General features: G+C 41.5%; 1 protein-coding gene across 2 annotated transcripts in view; it reads left to right on the plus strand.

The window, feature by feature from the left end:
* The first annotated feature begins 7,641 nt into the window (after nucleotides 1-7,641).
* PDGFC (platelet derived growth factor C) overlaps nucleotides 7,642-20,606 on the plus strand; it is a 162,723-nt gene continuing 149,758 nt past the window's right edge. For both annotated transcript variants that reach the window (XM_016200314.2, XM_016200315.2), the window contains exon 1: nucleotides 7,642-8,047. In XM_016200314.2, coding sequence (XP_016055800.1) covers nucleotides 7,930-8,047 — 118 coding nt within the window. In that variant the 5' untranslated portion in view covers nucleotides 7,642-7,929. The remainder of the gene's footprint in view (nucleotides 8,048-20,606) is intronic.

Consider the following 20,606-nt stretch of genomic DNA (forward strand, 5'->3'; position numbering starts at 1 on the left):
TGGAGAGTGTTAAATTAGCAAAGTTGTATAAATGGCATGCTTATATTATTTAATCTTCCCTTTACTCCTTTCCTGTTAAATAATAACCAGGTTATTATAATGGTATCATTGCCACCCGCAACATGAATGCCAAGATGTCAGATTTCTCACTGCTGCCACCCAGGAAGGTCCTATAGTGGTCACACCTTGATCAGCTACTCATGTGGAACAGTGGTTTTGACATCTGCAAGAATGTTAGCAGTTAGAAGGGAGATAAGAATAACTACTTTTACATTTTTTTGTAGGGAGTGGAGGGTGGTCAGCTCATCTGGTGTTCCTTCTGGCCATCTGGCATTCCTTCGCCGCGGGCCCAAATCCCTACGCTGTCTCACAATCATTTGCCTCAATAAATATGAATGATAGTAGCTATAATAATGAGCTGCTCCACATATTTCTATTTAGTTCTATGTGTGTTTAAAAAGCCATTCATGAAAGCAAAAGAAAGTAAAGATTTTTTTCCACTTACTGTCCAGTGGGACAAAAATGACACCACTAGAGTATTTTCATTTGGTAGATCCCCTTCAGACACAAATGAAATTTATCTAAGGAATTAGAATTTCAGTGGAAGACTTTTGTTTGCCTGAGGATTTAACAGGTCACTGGTTAGTTCATGTAGCAGTCTGTGCTTTGAACAACCCCAACCAACCTAAAAATACTTTAGTAAAGTTATCAATGAAGATGCAAATTTAAACCCATAGACAAGGAATGTTAAATTAGAAACATGTGGAACTGATACGTAATGGAATTGTATAAATAAAAGAGGCCTAGACTCTGACATCTATAGTTAATCATACATTGATTCTTCAAAGGGAGCAACTGAGCAAATAGTGTATTTCTTCCCATTCCTGATGCTTTAATTCAGTAGCAATCATGAGTAGGAAAAGAGGAATGATAATTTATTCCCTTTGTCCTCAAAGACAAGAAGATAGAACCTTTGAAATAACTGCCTACAGATGGTCGAGGCTAAGACATCAGCTGGATGACTAACCTTGGCCAGCATAAACAGAACAGTCATGATAGCCTACGCTTTGGGTGGGCTGCAACCTCATGGCCAGCTTTCCAATGTCTTAGTCACCACCACTGCCTCAAGTAACCCATATTCACCATGGCTTAAATATTTTATTTAGGCTGTTCCAGGGAGATAGCTGTCTAGTGTTGTATTTGTGTTCTAGAACATATGGAAAGGTACATCTACATATCTCATAGTATCCCTCAAATTAAGAATAGGGGAAGACAGTCATTGTGAAGAAAACTTAGAGTTCAAACATAGGAAAGCTTCAAATAACAATGTTTTTGTCCAAAATCTGGGGCCCGAAAATGTCAAAGTAAAAGCATAGGAATCGAAGGGGAAGACCTGGAGTCCAACATTAACTATGCCTGTGATTAATAGTGACACTCTTTGGAAAATTCATCTGCCTCTTTGAGCTTCAGTTTCTCTGATAATAAATGGGGGAAATTCTGACCTTCCTCAAAGGACTGGTGGGGAGATTAATTAAGAAACGACATCTTAAGGTATCTAACATTTCCTACAACATGATAAATGCTTCAAAAAGTAAATTTGAACATGAATAATTCTCCCTTCATTTTAATTTTTCTTGGTTGGCTTTTGGTTAACAAATCCTTTTGAGCTGCATGCAAGGGGAAAACAAGGGTTTTTATCTTCCTAATTTCATGGGGTACCAGGAAAGAAGATTCCAATGATAAGAAAGGAGAGAATAGAGTACAGGGAGATGAGGAAGACATCAGAACAAATTGAGGTGATAAAAATAAAAGTTGGAAAAATAAAAATGTTGCCAGGCTCTTTTAGGATAAAAGAGAGCAAGCACCTTTTTTATTACAAAGATGATAAAGACAGCAAATAGTAGTAGTAATAATTATTGAAAGGGCTATGAAAATGTGTTGAACTATCTGGAACTTTAAAAATAATTGAAGATGCTTTTAGTGTTAAACTTTTTTTTTTTTTTTTGGCTAACCAACACCACTTTTAAATGTTCAGTAAGTAGTCTACTGAGGCTATCCACCTCTTTTACAAAGGCTAGTGCCAAGGGAAGGACTGCATTTGAAACAATGATCACAAAGTGAAAGGGCCCTTCTCCCATGACCTTTGAAATAAGAGGGTCACTATCTGAGAAAGGCGGATCTGTAGCTGTGTCTTGACCTCCTTACGGTGATTTGTCACAATGTGGACAGCAGCTTTCATATTCTACACATGATTTCGAGGGAGGGAAAAATGACATCTTATTGACCGGAGGATATGACCAAGCATAGCGTCTAGTTGCTGTCCACATTTTGAGGGATGCCCCTTGTTCTTAGGAGTGTTTCAAATTCCTCTGGTGTGATTCTATAGAACAGTAAGAGATTAGCCATCTGTTCTTGGCTATTAACAATATTATTTCTTTATTCTTTACAACTCACTTATAGCTATTTATCCTATCCTTGATACCTCACTTTGCCTCTTTTGGTATTGTTACCATGATGCCAAACAAATATTAAAAATTAAAATGTGGATACCACACATAATTCATTTAGTTTTCTTGAATTCAGAGTTCCTGATACTTGCCCTAACCAGCCATGCCCAAACTAGTTTTTTTCCCTCCCCCCTTTTTTTTTGGTTAGTAGAACTTGTCTTTCCAAGTCATAATAATAAGAGATAAAAAGGCTACCTTGATTGGCAAGTTTAGGGAGAAGCACCTGTTTATCATTTTTGCCAGCCACCAGCACACAGTTGAGGTTGGAAATCATTGTTCTAGTCACATATTATCATAGAAACATAATTAACTTGAAAAGCTATCACCATCAGTATTGATAATAGCTCAGAGAATCAAAGAATTTCATAGAAGTAAGAGGATTGAGACCAAATCCAGTGTACATTCCTCATGTAAAGAAAAGGGCAGAGAGGATTTCTAGATCAAGGTTGTACTTTTTGTTAGCAGTAAAGCCAGACCAAATCCCTGGTCTCCCATTTCCCAGTGAAATGGTCTTTTGTTGTGGTGATGGTTCAAAGGTTACCAGGGCTCTTTTTTCTTTTTCAGATTACTTAGTCCCTCTGAATTCTGAGTCAGACAAGCACTTCTGAGATTTTGAAAAAAATTTCTTTGCATACTCAACCATGATTTCGAAAAAGAAACAGTAGCTTTGCTTCGATGAGGAAAACCAGAGGGCCACACAAAGGCCAGTCCTTGTTACCCATTTCTCCTGGCCCCACATCTCTAACTTCCCACCTCCCAACTCCCCCAAAAAGTCAAAATTAAAAAGTACATCTGCTCCTTTGAGAGCAAGGCCTTAGCAGAGCCCTCTATCATTTGCCACAGCAAGTAAGCCTTTTTCAGATTAGGAGCTGTTACACTGGGAAGTAACAGTGACTGATCTAGAAGCATAAAACATAAGAAAAACAGTGTTTTATTATTTTAGGTAGAAAAAAACAGAGCATTCACATATCCTAGATAGAGAGAAACCAAGGTCTTATGTTTCTCAAGATGGGGGTAGTTGGAAAAGTGCAGAGCAAAAAGGATGACTCTAAGAGAGACAACTTCGTTTTTTTATTCTAGAACAGTTTTTAGTACTGCTGTGACCCATGGGCACTTAATTTGCTTATTCATGATTTGTCCAGCCACTGGCCTCATTTAAATGCATGCATTAGTGTCGCTTCTTAGCCATCCTGGAACTATAGTGGACATTTAGGTAGATTAGACTTGTCTGAACTTCAGAAATTCATGCTTAATTTTCTGCCACAAAAATAGTGAAAAGTCTTAAAATAATTTTGCATGTGTGTGTGTGTGTGTGTGTGTGTGTGTGTGTGTGTGTGTGTTGGGACAGAATCAGAAAAAGAGAGAGCCACAAAACTTGTAACATCTGATTTTCTGAGACTAAAATACATCTTGGTGGTTCCTGCCCTCCTGGATGTCAAATGACTAGCTAAATGGGTAGCTTGCTTTAAATTTTATCCCACTTAAAAAAATTTAGCAGTGACATCTACCCACCCTCCCCACATGTATTATTGTTAAGAATGAAGCACATTCTACCCATGTTCTTCAACAGAAGTTTTTAGGTAACACTCTTCAGGCATTCAGCTGGAGTGGGCACTCGTTACTAAGGTTTAAGAAAACATGAAAACCACAAAGAATGTTCACAATTATTTTCTCTTGGTTGGCAGAACAGATGCCTTTCTTCAAGGAAAATGCTTTAGGCCAACACAAAGCCATATTCATTAAAAATATATTATTTAGTAATTGTGCAGACTCCGGATTATATAAAATTTATTTTCACTTCAAGGATCCTAGTTTATCAGAAAAATAGTGCAGGTAGAATGTGTTAAAAGAAATCAACTATGCCAAGGGCAAGCAGTGGTTTTAGAAACAACAATGCAAGTACATTGAAAGGAAACCAGGCAATGTGGACGTGATTTTGTCTGGGGGTCATGGCTGGCTTTATTTGTAAGGGGATTGTCAAATCAATCTGTAAAATGTGGATGAGGTAAAATGCAGAGATAGAGTTTTATTCTAGATCATCTGTGACTTTTCAAATACAACTTTTATGCTGAAATTCCAGGTTGCATGTAAGCGACTCCAATAAAGAAACCTGTCAGTCAGTCAAGAGTGTTTATTTATTATTCCCCCTGGGCCAGGCACTGTTCTAGCCAATATGAAATGATACAAAATAAAAAGTGGTCATCATTTTCATAATCTTGTGAGAGCAAATGGATTTAATTTGCAGACTGACTCTCTCTCCTTCTCTCTCTCTCTGTGGGTGGTCAAGAAACTCACGTACATGGCCATTCAACAGCCTCATTTAGAAAAATCCTGATTAAAAAAAATTAAATATACAAAATTAGAAAATCTGGAAAGTAAACATTTTTATTATAAATAGAGTCATGCACTGCCTAAAGATATTTGGGTCAATGATGAACTGAATTATACATACAACAGTGGTACCATAAGATTATAATGGAGCTAAAAAATTCCTATCATCTAGTGACATGGTTGCTATTGAATCATCCTAGGAAAACACAATTACTCACGTTTGTGGCAATGATGGTGTAAACAAACTTACTGCACTGCCAGTCATATAAAAAAGTATAGCATATACAATTATGTTCAGTACATAATACTTCATGATGATGATAAACGATGTTACTGGTTTACATATTTACCGTACTATTATCAGTACTTTAGAGTGTACTCTTTTTACTTACAAAAACAAAGTTTGCTCTAAAACAGTATGCTGTGCTATGAGAGCTGCAGCCTCATAACTCTCCTGATTACTGCATCTCTTCACTGCATCATTTTCCCTTGTGTTTGACTTAATGTCAGTTTTGTACAGTAACCTGCTACACAGGCTTTTAGGCTCTAACTATAGGCTGCACCATGCAGCCGAGGTGCGCAGTAGGCTATCCAGTCTAGGTTTGTTCACCTGCACTCCAGGATGCTCACACAACGATGAAATCAGCTAATGACTCATTTCCCAGAATGTACCCCAGTTGTTAAGCAGCACATAGCTGTAGATTAAAGTACATTCACGAAGCGTGTCTTTTATATGACAAGTGAAATTATGCTGTTAAAATCGGAAACATTTCCACGCTTGCTCACAAATCTACAAAATATTTTTGGAACATATTTATTGTGCAAATATGGATGCCTATTGATGCTGAGGAGCTGCAAAAGTGAATACAATTGCAAGGCTGTGTGTTCTACACACTGTAAGTTCTTTAAAGTCAAAGACTGGGCCATATTTATTTGCCTTGATGCGCTCTGTCAAGACAGAAGCGGTGAAAGATTAAGGATGAGTGAATGAGATAGATGAGTAAAGTTTTCACATCGGAGATGAGCTTAGTAGAGTTCTAAGAAGGGAAAAAAAAGAAGGCGTCTAGGATGTTGCATGCAGAGTGAGGTTGGTTGGTCTCAGTGGTGTCCGAATATTCACAGGAAGAAGGTTTGGCATTTTCAGCAAGACTAAGGAAGCTCCTGGTTTGGTGCAGTAGGGGTAGGTCCTGCCCAAGCATCCCCTCAGTGCTCAGTAGATGACCTTGGAAGGTCAGAAAGGGCAACTCCTTTAAAAAAGAGGCATTGGAGACTCCACCCAATATCAGCATATACCTTAAAGGTATATGCTTCTTTCCAGGCCCTTCTAGAGCACCCTTCCTGGCAGATTTATTTGCATTGACTAAACCAGAGATTGGGTGATATTACTGATTTGTTTGATGGCAGTTTAATGCAGCCCGACTAGAACGTACGCTTTACAGGACAGGGACTTTGTGTTTTCACTACCACAGGCCCAGCTTCCTGGAACAGTGTCTGCTACAACAGGCATTCAATAAATACAGTACTTGTTAAATGAATGAACGCTGTTATTATTTTGGCCGTTTGTCTTTCCTTTTGCTTTACCCGCCTTACTTCAGAGAGCTGGACACTAGAGGGAAATCTTTGAATTCCACTTTCCATTCTTCCTTTGGCCCAGAAACCCTGGCCAAGCCCTTTGGGAATGGGGATCCCCTTGGAATTTAATGACGAGTCACGGCCACAGGGGGCAGGGGCAGAGGCAGAGTTGCAGAAAGTGCTTCTTCACGTCTTTTTGCCTTTGTTGCACCCTTCACCACCCATCTTGCTCTTTATTGGGGTTTAGGGGCGTCCTGCGGAAAGGAAGCGGGGGGGGGGGGCACTGCCCTGACAGTATTCCTCTCCCCGGCCCTTGGGGTCTTGTCTTTAGGAGCCCTCCTGCAGCCCCTGAGTGTGCCGCCACCTGTAGCACCGCCGCTTGGCGGCCCTACCCGGTGCGAGCGGACGCGGCCCCGAGGTGCCCCTCCGGGTGGCGGCGACCCCCGCCCTTCCCGGCGGCCGCCAGACCCCGGGCGGCCCCGGCGCGCGGCTCGCCGCCGCTCCCTCCGCCCGGCCGGCCCACGGCCCCCTCCTCCCGCCGCCGCCAGCAGGGGGAAGGTAGAAGGGGAGGGGACAAGCCGGCGCCGCGGCCCGCCCGGCCTGCTCTCTCTGCCCCGTGCTGAGACGCCGCTCCGCGCCCGAGGTTTGCGCCGAGCCCGGAGCGCGGGGGCAGAGCCCGGGAACGGCCGGAGCCCCGCGGCGACCCCGAGCCGCCGACTTTCCCCTGAGCTTCGAGGCGCCGGGGACGCTCCCCAAACAAGGTGAACTTTGATCGCCGAAAACTCAAGCCAGGTGCCGGGATCCGCGCGAGGCGGTCGGGACGCGCGCAGGCGGCGCGCCGGGCTGGGGAGCGGGCGCCCCGCGGCCTCCCTCCGCCGCTGCCCGGGACGGCCCCCGGCCCCGCCGCGGCTCCTCGGCCCCGGGGACCCGCCGCGGCTCCCTCGCCTTGTTTCTTCCCCCTCCCCCTTCGGGGGTGGGGGTGGGGCGGCGGAGAGGGGGCGCCCGGAGAGCCGCATCTATTGGCAGCTTTGTGATCGATCCGAAAAGTGCTCGCCTCCCAACTTGGCTTCGCGCGACCCTTGAGTTATCGCCTGTGTCCTGTCCCCCAAACTGACAGGTGCTCCCAGCAACTCGCTAGTGACTTCTCGGCGCTCCCCCACCCCCCCACCCCCCCGGCTCCCCCGCGTCCCCACCCCCCTCTTTCCTCCCTCGCCTTCACCCCCACCCCCACCCCCACCCCCACCACTTCGGCACAGCTCAGGATTTGTTTAAACCTTGGGAAACTGGTTCAGGTCCAGGTTTTGCTTTGATCGTTTTCAAAAACTGGAGACGCAGAAGAGGGCTCTAGGAAAAAGTTTTGGATGGGATTATGTGGAAACTACCCTGCGATTCTCTGCTGCCAGAGCAGGCTCGGCGCTTCCACCCCCGTGCAGCCTTCCCCTGGCGGTGGTGAGAGAGACTCGGGAGTCGCCGCTTCCCAAGGGCCCGCCGCGAGGGAGCTCTCGCCCCAGTCAGCCAAATGCTCCTCTTCGGGCTTCTCCTGCTGACATCCGCCCTGGCCGGCCAGAGACACCGCGCTCAGGCTGAGTCCAACCTGAGTAGTAAATTCCAGTTGTCCAGCAACAAGGAACAGAACGGTGAGTCCCCCCGCCCCGCTCCCCCTTCGCGCCTCGCCGTGTGCGTGTCCCGTCGGCGTTGTGCGGTGGGGCGCGCTGTGCGCCCGCGGCGGGGGCGCGAGCGGCCCGTGCCCGAGCCGGTGCGCGCTGCGTTCCCGGGCACCGGCTGGGTTGGAGGTTACCTGCGCTTTGCAATTTCGGGAGCTGCCACAGGGCTCTCCCGGGGCGACGCGAGTGCCACCGCAGCTGCAGCTAGGGAGAGGGGACCTTCTGAGAGCCATCTCGAACGTCAGTCCGGGACGCACCCTGCAGGACCTCTCAGGGCCAGTTAGGAGTTCAAGAACTGCCTCTAAAAACGAGTCCAAAATGAATGAGTCTTGGCATGTTTGACTTGACTTCGATTTTTTTTTTTTTTTTTTTTTAAATTCGGGAGCGGGCTGTTTCAGGAAACGTATCAGCTGCATTAATTGAAGCACTTTTAAGTGGCAAGGCATCAATTAATCAGTAAGTGGGCAGGAAATATAGAGGTCAAGAGGCCGAGTGGACCCTTTAAGGCTGAATTTAAAAAAGTGTATTTCTCTGGTGCTCTATTTTTTTTTTTAATGTGCCTTTGTGTGTACCTTTCTGGTGGTGTGTATTTATATGTGTCGGTGAATGACTGCTATTTTGTGTGTGCGGGAAACGACTTAATCCTGCATAGGAAATGAGAATTACTTTCAGCTTTCAAGTGTACCTGAAATGTTTAGAAAACTCTCAGATGCAAGTTCCCTTGGGCTGGGATTGCACAGAGCGGGAGAAAGGCTCCTTTCATAAAGCCAAGGGCAGCTTCAGGGTGTGTAATTTGCTTAGCCTCTGAACTCCATATGATTTACATCATTCAATTTCTAAACTCTTTTTCTCTTGATCTGCCATTATGAAGTCATTTTTGAGAATACTTTGTAAATAGAAATTTTATACTGAGCATGAAACCGCAATGTTAATGTAGGCTGTCTAAAATTAGAATATCGAACACCCTGTTTACAAGGGGTGGCTCTTAACGTTATTTGAAAAGAAATGTACATGTGTTTAGTGCTTTGTATGTCATTCATCCTGAATGCAAGAATGCTGTCACTTCATTAACCAGGCGAAATGAACACAAGCAGCATACCTAGAAAATCAGAATGGTGTGTACTGTATTTTTAAGTCACAGCAACTTTTTCTTTTTGTGTTGGGGTGTTTCCAAGTTTCAACTTTGAATTTAAACTCTCTAAAGTGTTCATCTTTAAGAAAGCACAGGAAGTTCTAGAGTACAAATGTAGATTAAATAAGGATTCCTGGGACCTTCGCATACGTCGTTTGTATTTGTTGTATGTGCAGCAATCTGTGGTATCACATTTATCAGCCAACGTTAATGTGGTTGCTTCTTACAACTTGCTAATATGATGGCACATGGCACCTGCAGGCTGCTTGAGTTGCTGATCAAAGGGCAGCTAAAGGATCTATCTCTAATCACAGGAGCTGCAGAGGACTGGGAGAAAGTGATCAAAGGAGCCACAGCACCAGCTGTACCCTGGCAGGAAACAGATCAGACCAACCTTTGTTCTTTCTCATGTAAAATAAATGTCCAGTTCAAAATGCTACTTCTTACTAGACAAGCGTCTCCAGAATGACAATGGCCAACATTCCTGTCTTCTGACTGCTATTTTTTATTGTTCCTGTCCCATATCATTTCTCCTACTGCTCTGACTTATCACGCCTCCCCTGGCATCTGTCATCTTCCTGATTCCCTTTGCTGCCCTTGCCTCTCATTGTCCTTTCCGCGTCATTATTTCTTGTGATCCACATACCATGATCACTTAGTAATAGGCGCCAGAGCTCTCAAGGGGTCCTTGGCCACTTTATGGACTAGGTTCACATCCTTGGGAGAGGTGAGTTCATTAAGCTAGGCCACACACATTCTGTTGCCATCAGAGGCTGGGCCATTGCCATTCCTAAGATGCATGATGCTAAAAATAGCCTGGTTGTTTCCTAATCTGTGGGCACAGGATTGGGCTATGTTTAGCTCTTAGGAGGCTGGCAGCAGGAAGTAACTAGAAGTAGAGGAACTACTCACCTTGTAGCTTTTAGCCTAAGGAGAAGTGGGACAGCCCAGCACTAGGGGGCAATATAGAGCTATTTTCCTGCACATGCTCAGGTTGATTTTTATCCCTCAAGGTTCCAAGATTTGAGGATAAGAGGTTGGTGCTAAAGAAGATCCCCCTGGAATGTGAACAGATTTGCTAGAACCTCCTTTTTTGGTCGCTTTCAAATTTTTCATTCCCTCATGTGTGTATTTGTTTGCCCTCATGTTGAATTATGATTGATTTTTGATTGAACTATTGCTCTTCTCAATTTAGATTATTGTCTAATCTGTAACTAAAAACCCACCTGAGGGAGTCACATAGAAAAATGCTATTAACCCAGTCTGTGCATTGCATCATTCTGTGAAAGGTCTTCTAATGGGAAATATGAAATATCCACATTGATCTGTTGTGACTGTAGTTCATTCCTGCTTTCAAGGACTCTGCCCCAAAGATACTCTTTTTCCTAGAGCGTTCCAAAGTCTCAAATGCTGTTGACTCAATCAAATCCCCAGGCCTGCTCAGTTTCAATATTAACTTGGTATCTCAAGAGGTGTTATACAATATAAACAAATGAAGAAAACAGAAAGAAACTCAGATACAGAGAACAGACTGATGGTTGTCAGAGGGGAGGGGGGTTGGGGCACTGGGTGAAAAAGGTGAAGAGACTGAGAATTACTGATTGGTAGTTACAGAATAGTCATGGGAATGTAAAGTACAGCATAGGAAAAATTGTCAGTAATGTTGTAATAATTATTTATAGTGCCTGGTGGGTACTGGAAATATCAGGGGGATCAATTTGTAAAGTATATGATTGTATAACCACTATGCTGTACACCTGAAACTAATAATAAAAAAAAGAGAGAAGAAGAGGTGTTATAAATGGAAATTGATTGCTGTAGCTAATGTTAGATATTTGGATTTAGACTGGAACACTTGGAGGGGCTTCCAAATTAATTTTGAGGGATCAGTGTCGTTTACTCTGTTATCGGTTACCTGGGTTTTAACATAACACTGTACAACGATCCCTGCCACTTGACTGTAAAAATAGCATTATCCTCTAATATTGTAAGTTGTCTTTGTATCATTCATTCTTAACCTTACTTTCAATCTTGAAGTTTCACATGTAAACCAATGGTCTCCAGATTTTGCTTAAAGAAGGAGATAAAAGATAAGAACACTGACTTATGTAGGGTTTCTGGTCTATACTTTCTATATGACCATGGGGAAAATTACTATTATCTGTGTGCACTCATTTTAGAGGAGATGCCTACCACAAACCGGGTAAGTTCTAGGATAGCGTTCTGGGTTGTAGCAAAAAGAGTCACACACATCAAAAACCAAAATGAAACAAAGCTTACTCTATTGCATATAGTCCAAATAGATACCATCACAGAGTTGTTGATGGAGTAAGGCCTCATGTACCTTGTGCTATTGCTGAGTGATTTTTTTGCTGTTGTTGTTGTTAATCCTCACCAGAGGACATTTTTTCATTGATTTTTTTAGAGAGTGGAAAGGAGGGAGGAAGGGGGAGGGAGGGAGAGAGAGAGAGAAAGATGGATGTGAGAGAGATGCATTGATTGGTTGCCTCCCCCACACGCCCTGACCAGAGACCAGGGTTGGGGACTGAACCTGCAACCCAGGTACTTGCCCTTGACCGGGAATTGAACCCAAGACCCTTCGGTGCATGGGCCGGACACTCTACCCACTGAGTCATGCCAGCCAAGGCTTGGTGAGTGAGTTTAATTCCATTTACCTGAAACATGCTTCTCAGTGTTCTCTTCTTGAACGACTCTGAGTGAAGATTTAGAATACCCCTCTGTTAGTTAGGGTTGTCCTTATGAACATGACTTATTGTGTGGGCTCTTTTCCTTAAGGACTTTTGTGGCCTGTCCACAGGCCATTTACTTCAAAGACCAGTGCTCCCCTTGTAATGCCTTTCTGAGAACATGTATCATGTGTTCATTCCTTTTCTGTCTCTTTTTTTTCAGTGCCAGCTTTCTCTTTCTGCCTATGTATCTGTACCTAACAAAATTGTGCCAACTCCCCAAGCCTTTTTAGGTGGCAGCTCCAAAGCTCTATTTTACTGCAAAACAGATAATCACAATTCCTGGAACAGCGTCCAAGAGTGAATAGGCTCTGACTGGGGGCTAAAGGGACTTTCCTGTCAGTCTATATGTTGTAGTGTGTGACCTTCGCGACATTTATTTTTGTTGTTAGAGGCTTTTAATTTTTTTTTTTTTTCAAAAGAGCAACTTCCTCCTGGTTCTCTGCTCAGTTTGAAATAGTTGAGGAAGTTGAAGAAATAAAGTGTCATTATATAATGATGAATATTTTTTTTCCACAATAGGTGACAAAAAAGCCCCGTATTTTATGGTAACCTTTTCTCCCTTAGCAACTGTTATCTTTTACATTTAATCTGAGATACTCTGTATTTATATCCAAAAGGTAATCAGAAAGTACAAAGGCCTGGAAGAAGCTTCAGAGACTAGAGTGACATTTGTTGAATAGTTGTAAATAGATTCCAGGGCTCCATACTAAACTTTCCCCAAAGGGGCTATTTTGTAGAGCTGTGTTTCAGACACCAAAGTGTTAGCTTTGTCTATTTTTGTGTAATCCTTCATGAAACTTATTTCTTCCACATCTTCTTTATATTTTCTTCCATTTCATGTTCTTTCTTCCTTTGTACCCCTAAAATTCTGTTTCATCTACAAACCTGCACAGTTTTTGTAGAAACAATTCTAATGATAATGTGATGTGTGCTAAAGCAATTATAACTGAACCAACGGATTCATAATGTCCACATTCTCACATCCCACACCTGGCAAATGTTCTTAAGAATGGTAAAATTTTCGTCATAGGTTTCTATTTGTATCAAACCAAGTGGTGAAAGTCATAATAAAAGTCACTTCCTTTACTTAGTCTAATTTTTGGTGTTTCTGATTGTTTTATTTGGAAGCAATATACATAGCTAGAGTATCTCTATATAACTCTACGTAATTTCTATGTAACTCATTTATTAAACAATCTCTGTGTATTATCTTTCCACCACTACTTCCAACTGCTTTTTTTTTTTCCCCCAAACTTCTCTTTCCTGTTGCCTAAGGACACCTCTAGTGGTTGATTTTCAGTTGATATGTACCTTTACTACATTACAGATTGTTAAGATATTGAAATGGGAATTCCCAGTGGGTTGGACAGGAGCCTGATACTCTTCCAGGACAAATGGGCCACCTATGAACCAGAAACTACAGAGTTAACGCCTGACATAGCTCAGAACCTCTAGGACACTACTCCAACCTTGCTGGCTCTCTTCCCGATCAATCAGTATGCCTGCCATATTGATTGTTAAACATTCAGACACTTTTAGTTCCAGATAATTTAGCTCACATTGGACTTTGAACTCTTGTCTCTTCTCTTACCTGCCTGGCAGCTCAGGTCCAGTCTTTGTCTTGAAGGATATGGTGTAAGGAAGGGTATGGTCTCTTTCAAGCCTCCTTCTTGAAGCTTCTTTGGTTCTAGCTCCTAAAGGGTTGGAATCTGGGATGTGAGATGGGAGAGGGGGACATGGAACACATGGCATAGGATTGAAATCCTTAGTTTGTTGTTCTTGCTTCCCTGAGCAACATAGATCAGCTACCTTTGCATGGATAGCTCCTTCTTGTCATCTAGATTAGATGAATCAATCTTTCAGAGAGGTATTTTTTCTGACCACTTAGTCTAAATTAGCCAGCCCTCACTATGACATCAAGGTTAATGAACTACATGGCATTTATCATTGTTTGATATTCTTCTTGTTAATTAAATTAATTAATCGTGAACCTACTTCAGCCATCACCCCCATAGAATGTAAGTTCCCTGAGAGTGTGCACCTAGTCCAATTTGCTCTCTGTGGGAGCTCCACAACCCAGCATAGGCACAGACATAGTACGCACCCAATAAATATTTGCTGAATGGTTCTGAATGTAGTGCTATGTTAGAGGAAGAGACTGTGGTTCGCACAATAATAGCAGGCCATATTTGCAGATCTATTTTTGGTCTTAGAATTTCTACATTGTTTTACCTTTTTATAGGAAGATAAACTTACGTATTTATTGCTTTTGATAAGCTACGGCAATCAGAGCACTACTTTATCACCTTATTAAATACAGCTGACTTTTAAACAACATGAGTTTAAGCTGCATGGGTCCACTTATATGTGGACCTTTTTTTTTAATAAATGCAATAGGTCCTTCATATCCCAGGTTTTGGCATCTGCAGATTCAACCAACCAAAAATAGAAACTGTATTTTCACATTCCCAACTGTGGATTGAAAATACTGTTTTTTGAATTTGCAGATGCAAAGGGACAACTGCAGTTAAGTTTTGGGGAAGTCAAAATTATGCTTGGATTTTTACTGTGGGGGGATTGGCATCCTTAACCCCTCCCTCTGCATTGTTCAAGGGTCAACTATATACCATGTTACTAGGTGACTATATGCCAAGTAAGTGGGTGGGTTTCCTAGAAATGGTGCTTGTTATTCTCTTGAAAGTGTCATTGCTGAATATGCCTCTATATTTCCTGAAAATGGGGTTGTTGTGATATGGACCAAAGACTCCTAAGAATGGTGAATTCTGAATGGCTGACATACCTCCCAAATCAGTGTGCTTTCCATCTTTGCTTATGGCTCACTGATAACTTGCATAGGTTAGAAGCTGGCAGTAAACATGGTGTGTGGAGTGTTAGGACTGGAAGGATTCTAAAGAGCCTGTCCTCACCAGTGTGTAAAGTGAGGCCTAGAGGGCTGAAGTGACGGTTGTCAAGGTCACTGCTGAATAGAACAGTGTTAAACTGCTAATGTGGTGATAGTGTTTTCCTTGTGTGAGAACCAATTAAGCAAATAGAATTCTAGTTTTAAAATTCCAATGCTTCTGTTGCAAAGCATTTCTTTATTACTTTAGGGGGTTGCATGCTTTGCAGATTGTGAAAGGAGGTGAGACTGCCTTGATTCGAAAACATTCTTTACGAGAACACTAAGGAAAACAATCTCAAAATAATCACATTAATTAAATAGAACAGATAATCTAACTAATGTATATTAGAATACTTTTGTTGGTGTAGAAATCTGACAATTTGGCAAATTACTTGAAACAGTACCTTTGGAAATGTTACTATTACATGTTGGGATATTATTTTAAGTAGCGATACCAGGTCCGTGGATAAATGATGTTTATTTTAGTATTTTGGTTTATTAATTGATGATGATAAAGGAGATGATTGACATTGGAATCCATGGTTCCATAAAGAAAGTTTTTAAAAAAGATAATTTTGAACATCTGATTTAGTGGGACGTCTCAGGGGTGAAAGTACCATCGGAATGAGTAGGAAGCATGGCCTGGAAAGCACAGCCCGTTATTCTTTTGAATGGATTTAATGAGTGACCTTAATTTTTATTTATACTATATTACATAGAATAATCTATATAGAGGTTCAGATTTCTCTTTGAAGTCAAAAGCATCAGGAAAGAAATTCATAGCTGTGGACTTGAATAGATTGCCTAAAACAGGATTAATTAACCTTTCTAAGATTTTTGTTTGTAAAGTTCCTAGAATTGAAGGTAAAGGAGCTAACAATTATAAAGAGGAGTTAAAAGAATTACGCTGATCATAACAGCTAATTTATTAAGAGTGATATATTGTGGTAGCATTAACTCATTTTGCCTTTAACTTCCTGAGCTTACATTTCAAATTGAGTTTAGCCAATTTGATCAGTTACCTGACTTCACATGAGAACTCAGGTGCCATCTTCAAGGGCCTGGTTTCCAAACAGAACCATCTTCGCCAGGATGGCTTTGGTAATTTTGCTTTCTTGGTGTTAGGCTTAATTCTGCTTGTATTTTCAAAGTATGATTTTTATTTTTTTGTGTGTGCTTGGCTTTTCCCCTACTGAATAGTGCCTGAGCCATTTCTCAATCAAATAAGGTGTATTGGGTTAATGCTGGGTTTGGGGGGTGGGGCAGAGGCAAAGTAGACTTTTAGTTTCTTGAGGGAAACCAACATCCCTAAATAGAACAAGGCAAATTAATGGTAAGTACATGGATATAGATTTGCATTGCTGTTATGTACACTGTGTACTGATAAGAAATCAGTAAGAACTCCCAAAAAGGCAGGATTTGGATGCATTCTTTGGGGGGAGTTGCAGGCATCTAAAGGGCTCCTAGTGAGCCTCTGGTTTTATAATGCTTAAAACAGTGACTCCCCAGGAGTGCCTGCTAGGTGCCACATTGTGCTCAAGATTTGCAGGCACTATATAGTTTGTCTTTATAACCTTGCCATGAGGTATGAGGGGAAACAGCAAGGCTTCACCGCTCAGTAGCTCAGCCAAGGTCCCACAGCTGGTAAACGTTTGGACTTAGGTCTGACTCCAAGCCAGGACTCAGAGCCACGTGCCTCTTGCTTCGTGAGTTAAATGGTCTAATGTTTTATTAGAACATTGTTTTTTATTCAGCAAATATTTACGAGCATCTGCTCTTGGCTAAGCTCTGCCTTAGGTGCCGGGGCCATGAAGAACGAGCGTCAGTCCCTGCCCTTGAGAAGTTCTGTCCGAGAGGGATGGCAGAGCCTGTTTTTTTAACCTCATGGTCTATTAGCTCTGCGCGCCGAGCGCTGTGGCAACCCAGTTTCGAGTATCTTCTACTGATTGACTAAGGAGCTGATTCTGCCTGGAAAAGCAGTGCAAGGAGTAAAGTTCTCACAGAGGAGGTGACTTATTTTGAAGTGGGTCTGGGAGGGAAAGGAGGAAAGCATTCTAGAAAGAAGGAACAGCCCGCAAGAGAACAGAGGCCTATTACGTGTGAAAGACAAGAAGCGCCTAGTGTTGCGGATGAGTAGAGGCAGGGAAATAGTTAAAAGGTGTCCTGGGCCTGCGTATTTGAAGGCCCTGATGCTGTGTGCAGGGCATTGTTCCTGCAGAATTTGCTGTTGACAAACTGAATAAAAGGAAATGTTGCCTTCGTGTTTCAAATTTAGTTAAAACCCTTTATTTTCGGTTATTTTCTAAGCAGGCATGTAGTAGCAGAGCTCTGCTTTGGTGTGTATAGTTAACTGCGTATTGTTGGAATTTTCTCCCAGTCATTAGGCGTGTTTGGAAGTTCTGAACTGGTTAGAAGAGCAGGCTGCAGAGCCTCAGTTACACTCAAATAAGCTAAGTCTGTGTCCACACTACTCTCTATTGCCTTCTTTATGTAAACAAAGAGCTATTTTCACACTTCATTCACAAAATGGATGGCATGCAGAATGAGCCTGGCTGAGGGATCAGGAGATTGTGATAAAGGGGAAGCAGCTTCCAGCACACTGAATTAGTGTAATGAAGCTATTACATTGCAAGAAGCAAAAGAGCCTTAACACTTTTAAGGGAAAGAATTTAGTTTCGTGGAAAATTAATCCCTCTGCATTGAGTAACTGCATCAGTTTTCTAGTGCTGTTCATTCTGGTCCCTTGTATACAAGGCTAGAAATATTTTATGGTATTTAAAGGTTGGAAATAAATGGATTCTCTTGGTGAATGTGTTGTCTAGATGTCCTGCCCTCCCTCCCCCCACTTTTTTTGAAGCTATACTCTGCATTCTAGGAAAGCCTTGTTCGTGAGTGGATACTATTTTAAACTTTTATTTATTTGCAAGATGGAGATATGCTTCTGTACTTAAATATGCCCAGTTGGCCCATGCACCTGCCTTTTGAGTCACTACAGCGATGAGAAACCCTGAACAACAGAAGTTGGACTTCTGTGGTACTTATCTCATGTTGTTGTTTCTGGCAGTTATTTCTGTTGGGTATTTATAAGGACATCTGTCTTTTAAAGAGTCATATTATTTATCTTTTTTTTTTTCCACTGAGGAATAATTCACAGCCTGTTTCCCATACTGCCACAGACATTTATAGTCTGAGGTGATTAGAAATGCAGATTGGGAATCATTAAAGCATTATGATTTCTTTTTTTATGGCAGCAGACAATGTTTAAAATTAATGTACTAGGGAGGAACATTTGCTTAAAATGTGGTTAAATTGTGAACAAATGAGAAGAAAGAAATATTCAGTTGCATACTAGAAATTTTTAACTTGGTTTGGAAAAAGGGGAACCTGAAGGTTCATTTTTGATTTATCATACTTTCAACCCAAGACATGGTGACAGGTAGGGTACAAATTGTTTGAAAACACAGGAAATAACTTCTAGGGTTTTCACTGTGTTCTATGGAAATATACTAAAGACTCCATGTTACTAGAGTGTGATCTGCTATCACACTGATACCATCGTAATTAGCTAGTTTAATAATAGGAAAGGAGCAAAGTGAAGGCCAGACATTATAGGCATAACATTTAGTCAGCCATTTCACACTCCCCAGGGAACCACCAACCCATTCCCTGAAAAACACTGGGGGAAAGGGTCGAATAAAGGGGAAATAAACACATGCTCATGAAGTTGGGGTGACTAGGGAAGGTGCCTGTCAGTCACACCTGGGAACAGAGATCATTGGCCAAAAAGGGTGTGGCCACTACAAACCCACAAAAATTTGGGAATACATAATCCCCAAACAAAGGAATTTGCTCTTTTGTTGCTCTTGGCCTTTGGCTCGTGGGGCTCTCTCATTTCTGCTTCCTTGTATTCTCCTGTGTTTCCTCCAAAGCCGTATGGTCCTGTGGACCCCATGTGTGATGGACTGATAGACTGCAACAGGGAACACAAGCTAAGCTAGCCTGTGTTCCGTCCCAATGTGGAATGGAAACTCTGGAAACTGACTCTGATTCTAGCCCTATTGAAACCACAGCTACACTTTTTCCTTGGTGAGACAAGGGGAAACGGGACCTTGGAAACTCATGGATTTAATTCCATGTGAATAAAAATCACTTGTTCTCCCCTACACGTCTTAATTTTTTTTCCTCCTCGGGATATCACAAGAATTTCATTCCCACTAGCAACAGGTGGGGATGAAGACCTCTCCCCACTGGTAACAATACCATTCACTAAAAACAAATATGTGAACACTATAAAAACAAGGGCAAAAGTTGGATAGTGCTAGTATGAAAAGCATAAATCTGCACCTCCAGAGCCAGAGATGGGGTGTACCAGAGACAGAGAGCTTCTGCTGGAAATATGTTTGTAGTATAGGTAATAAGGAGGATGCTTCCTATTAAATAAGTATATATTTTGCTATTGGCTTGATTTTTATTTATAAACAGAAATACACTTTATTTTTGGAGGCCTACATGACAATGAATTACTTCCATAATACAAGAGATTAGACCTCATAGCACGCTAATGTTTTTATAATTTCACATGCAATTTTATATGTTATAGATATGTAGTATGTATGGGCTCAACCGTATCTCTACTTTGTATCACAAACCTGTCTGACTGTTTCTAGAAAATTCAATAATCTAAAAACAGCAGGTGGTTCCCAGGTCAAAATCTGACAAAGATATTGGATGTTGAGTGAGTCCAGATACCTAATTGATAAATGCTAATTCTTGAAAATGTGGTTGTAATCTTTGTTTTCTTGAGAATATTAACAAGCTTGAGATTTATAGGCATGATTAAGAATGTAAAATTAGAAATTAAATATTCTGTATGCTTATTTTAAAATGCTTTTTCTTCATGGTAAGAAATTTATCTTTAATCTGCACCGATAACTTTTAATAGGCATCAGTTGGGCACCCCATTAAACTAACTGCTTTAAAATGGTTTCCTCTTAGAACTAACATTTACATCCTAGGAAATCAATTAGGGCGTCTGGATTTCACATTTCCTTGCAATCTTTGTTTGCAGTCATTTCTGACTGGTCAACCTACCATAACAAAACACTCAGAGGTGCAAATCTTCTGGAAGAAGTGCAAATGCTACACTTTTACTTGGAAAAATGGAAAAATAGGATTTATTTAACATATCTGCCGAACATTTAAAACTGCATAAAGCACAGGAAATACTTTTGGTGTGTGGGAATGTGTGGTGTTTCCAAACTACAAACATTGTTTTGAAAATTTCCCCGGCAGTGGTGAATTATATGAGACCATGTCCATCTAAGGAGAGCTTGTTTAATGGGCTTGTGGTTCTGGGGCTCATTCAAACACTCTTAAACAAAATAAAGGGAATGGATGTAATAACTTCTTTATAGAAAGGCCATAAAAAGCTACAGGGCCATGTAAACAAATTGAGTCATTTACTAGATGTTGAAGTGATAGATTTGCAGTTCAAATTCAGGGGTGTGTATTAAGTTTTAATGATGTTCTATCTTGTTCTATCCTGCGATCATGTTCTATCTGGACAATGAAGTTGCCAGCCTGTTTTTATTTGTTTGTTTGTTTGTTTTTGTTTAGTGCATGAAAGCCCATTATTGCTATTTTATACTGCAGTTTGAAAGCACACTTAAGTGTTTCAGCATTTACATTTATGTTTGTTCAACTTTGGACAATGGTTAGAAACCCATGTGTGAAGAGTTGAATTGACTG

This window comes from Miniopterus natalensis, chromosome 4, assembly GCF_054644295.1.
Source record: "Miniopterus natalensis isolate mMinNat1 chromosome 4, mMinNat1.hap1, whole genome shotgun sequence".
Classification (NCBI taxonomy): domain Eukaryota; kingdom Metazoa; phylum Chordata; class Mammalia; order Chiroptera; family Miniopteridae; genus Miniopterus; species Miniopterus natalensis.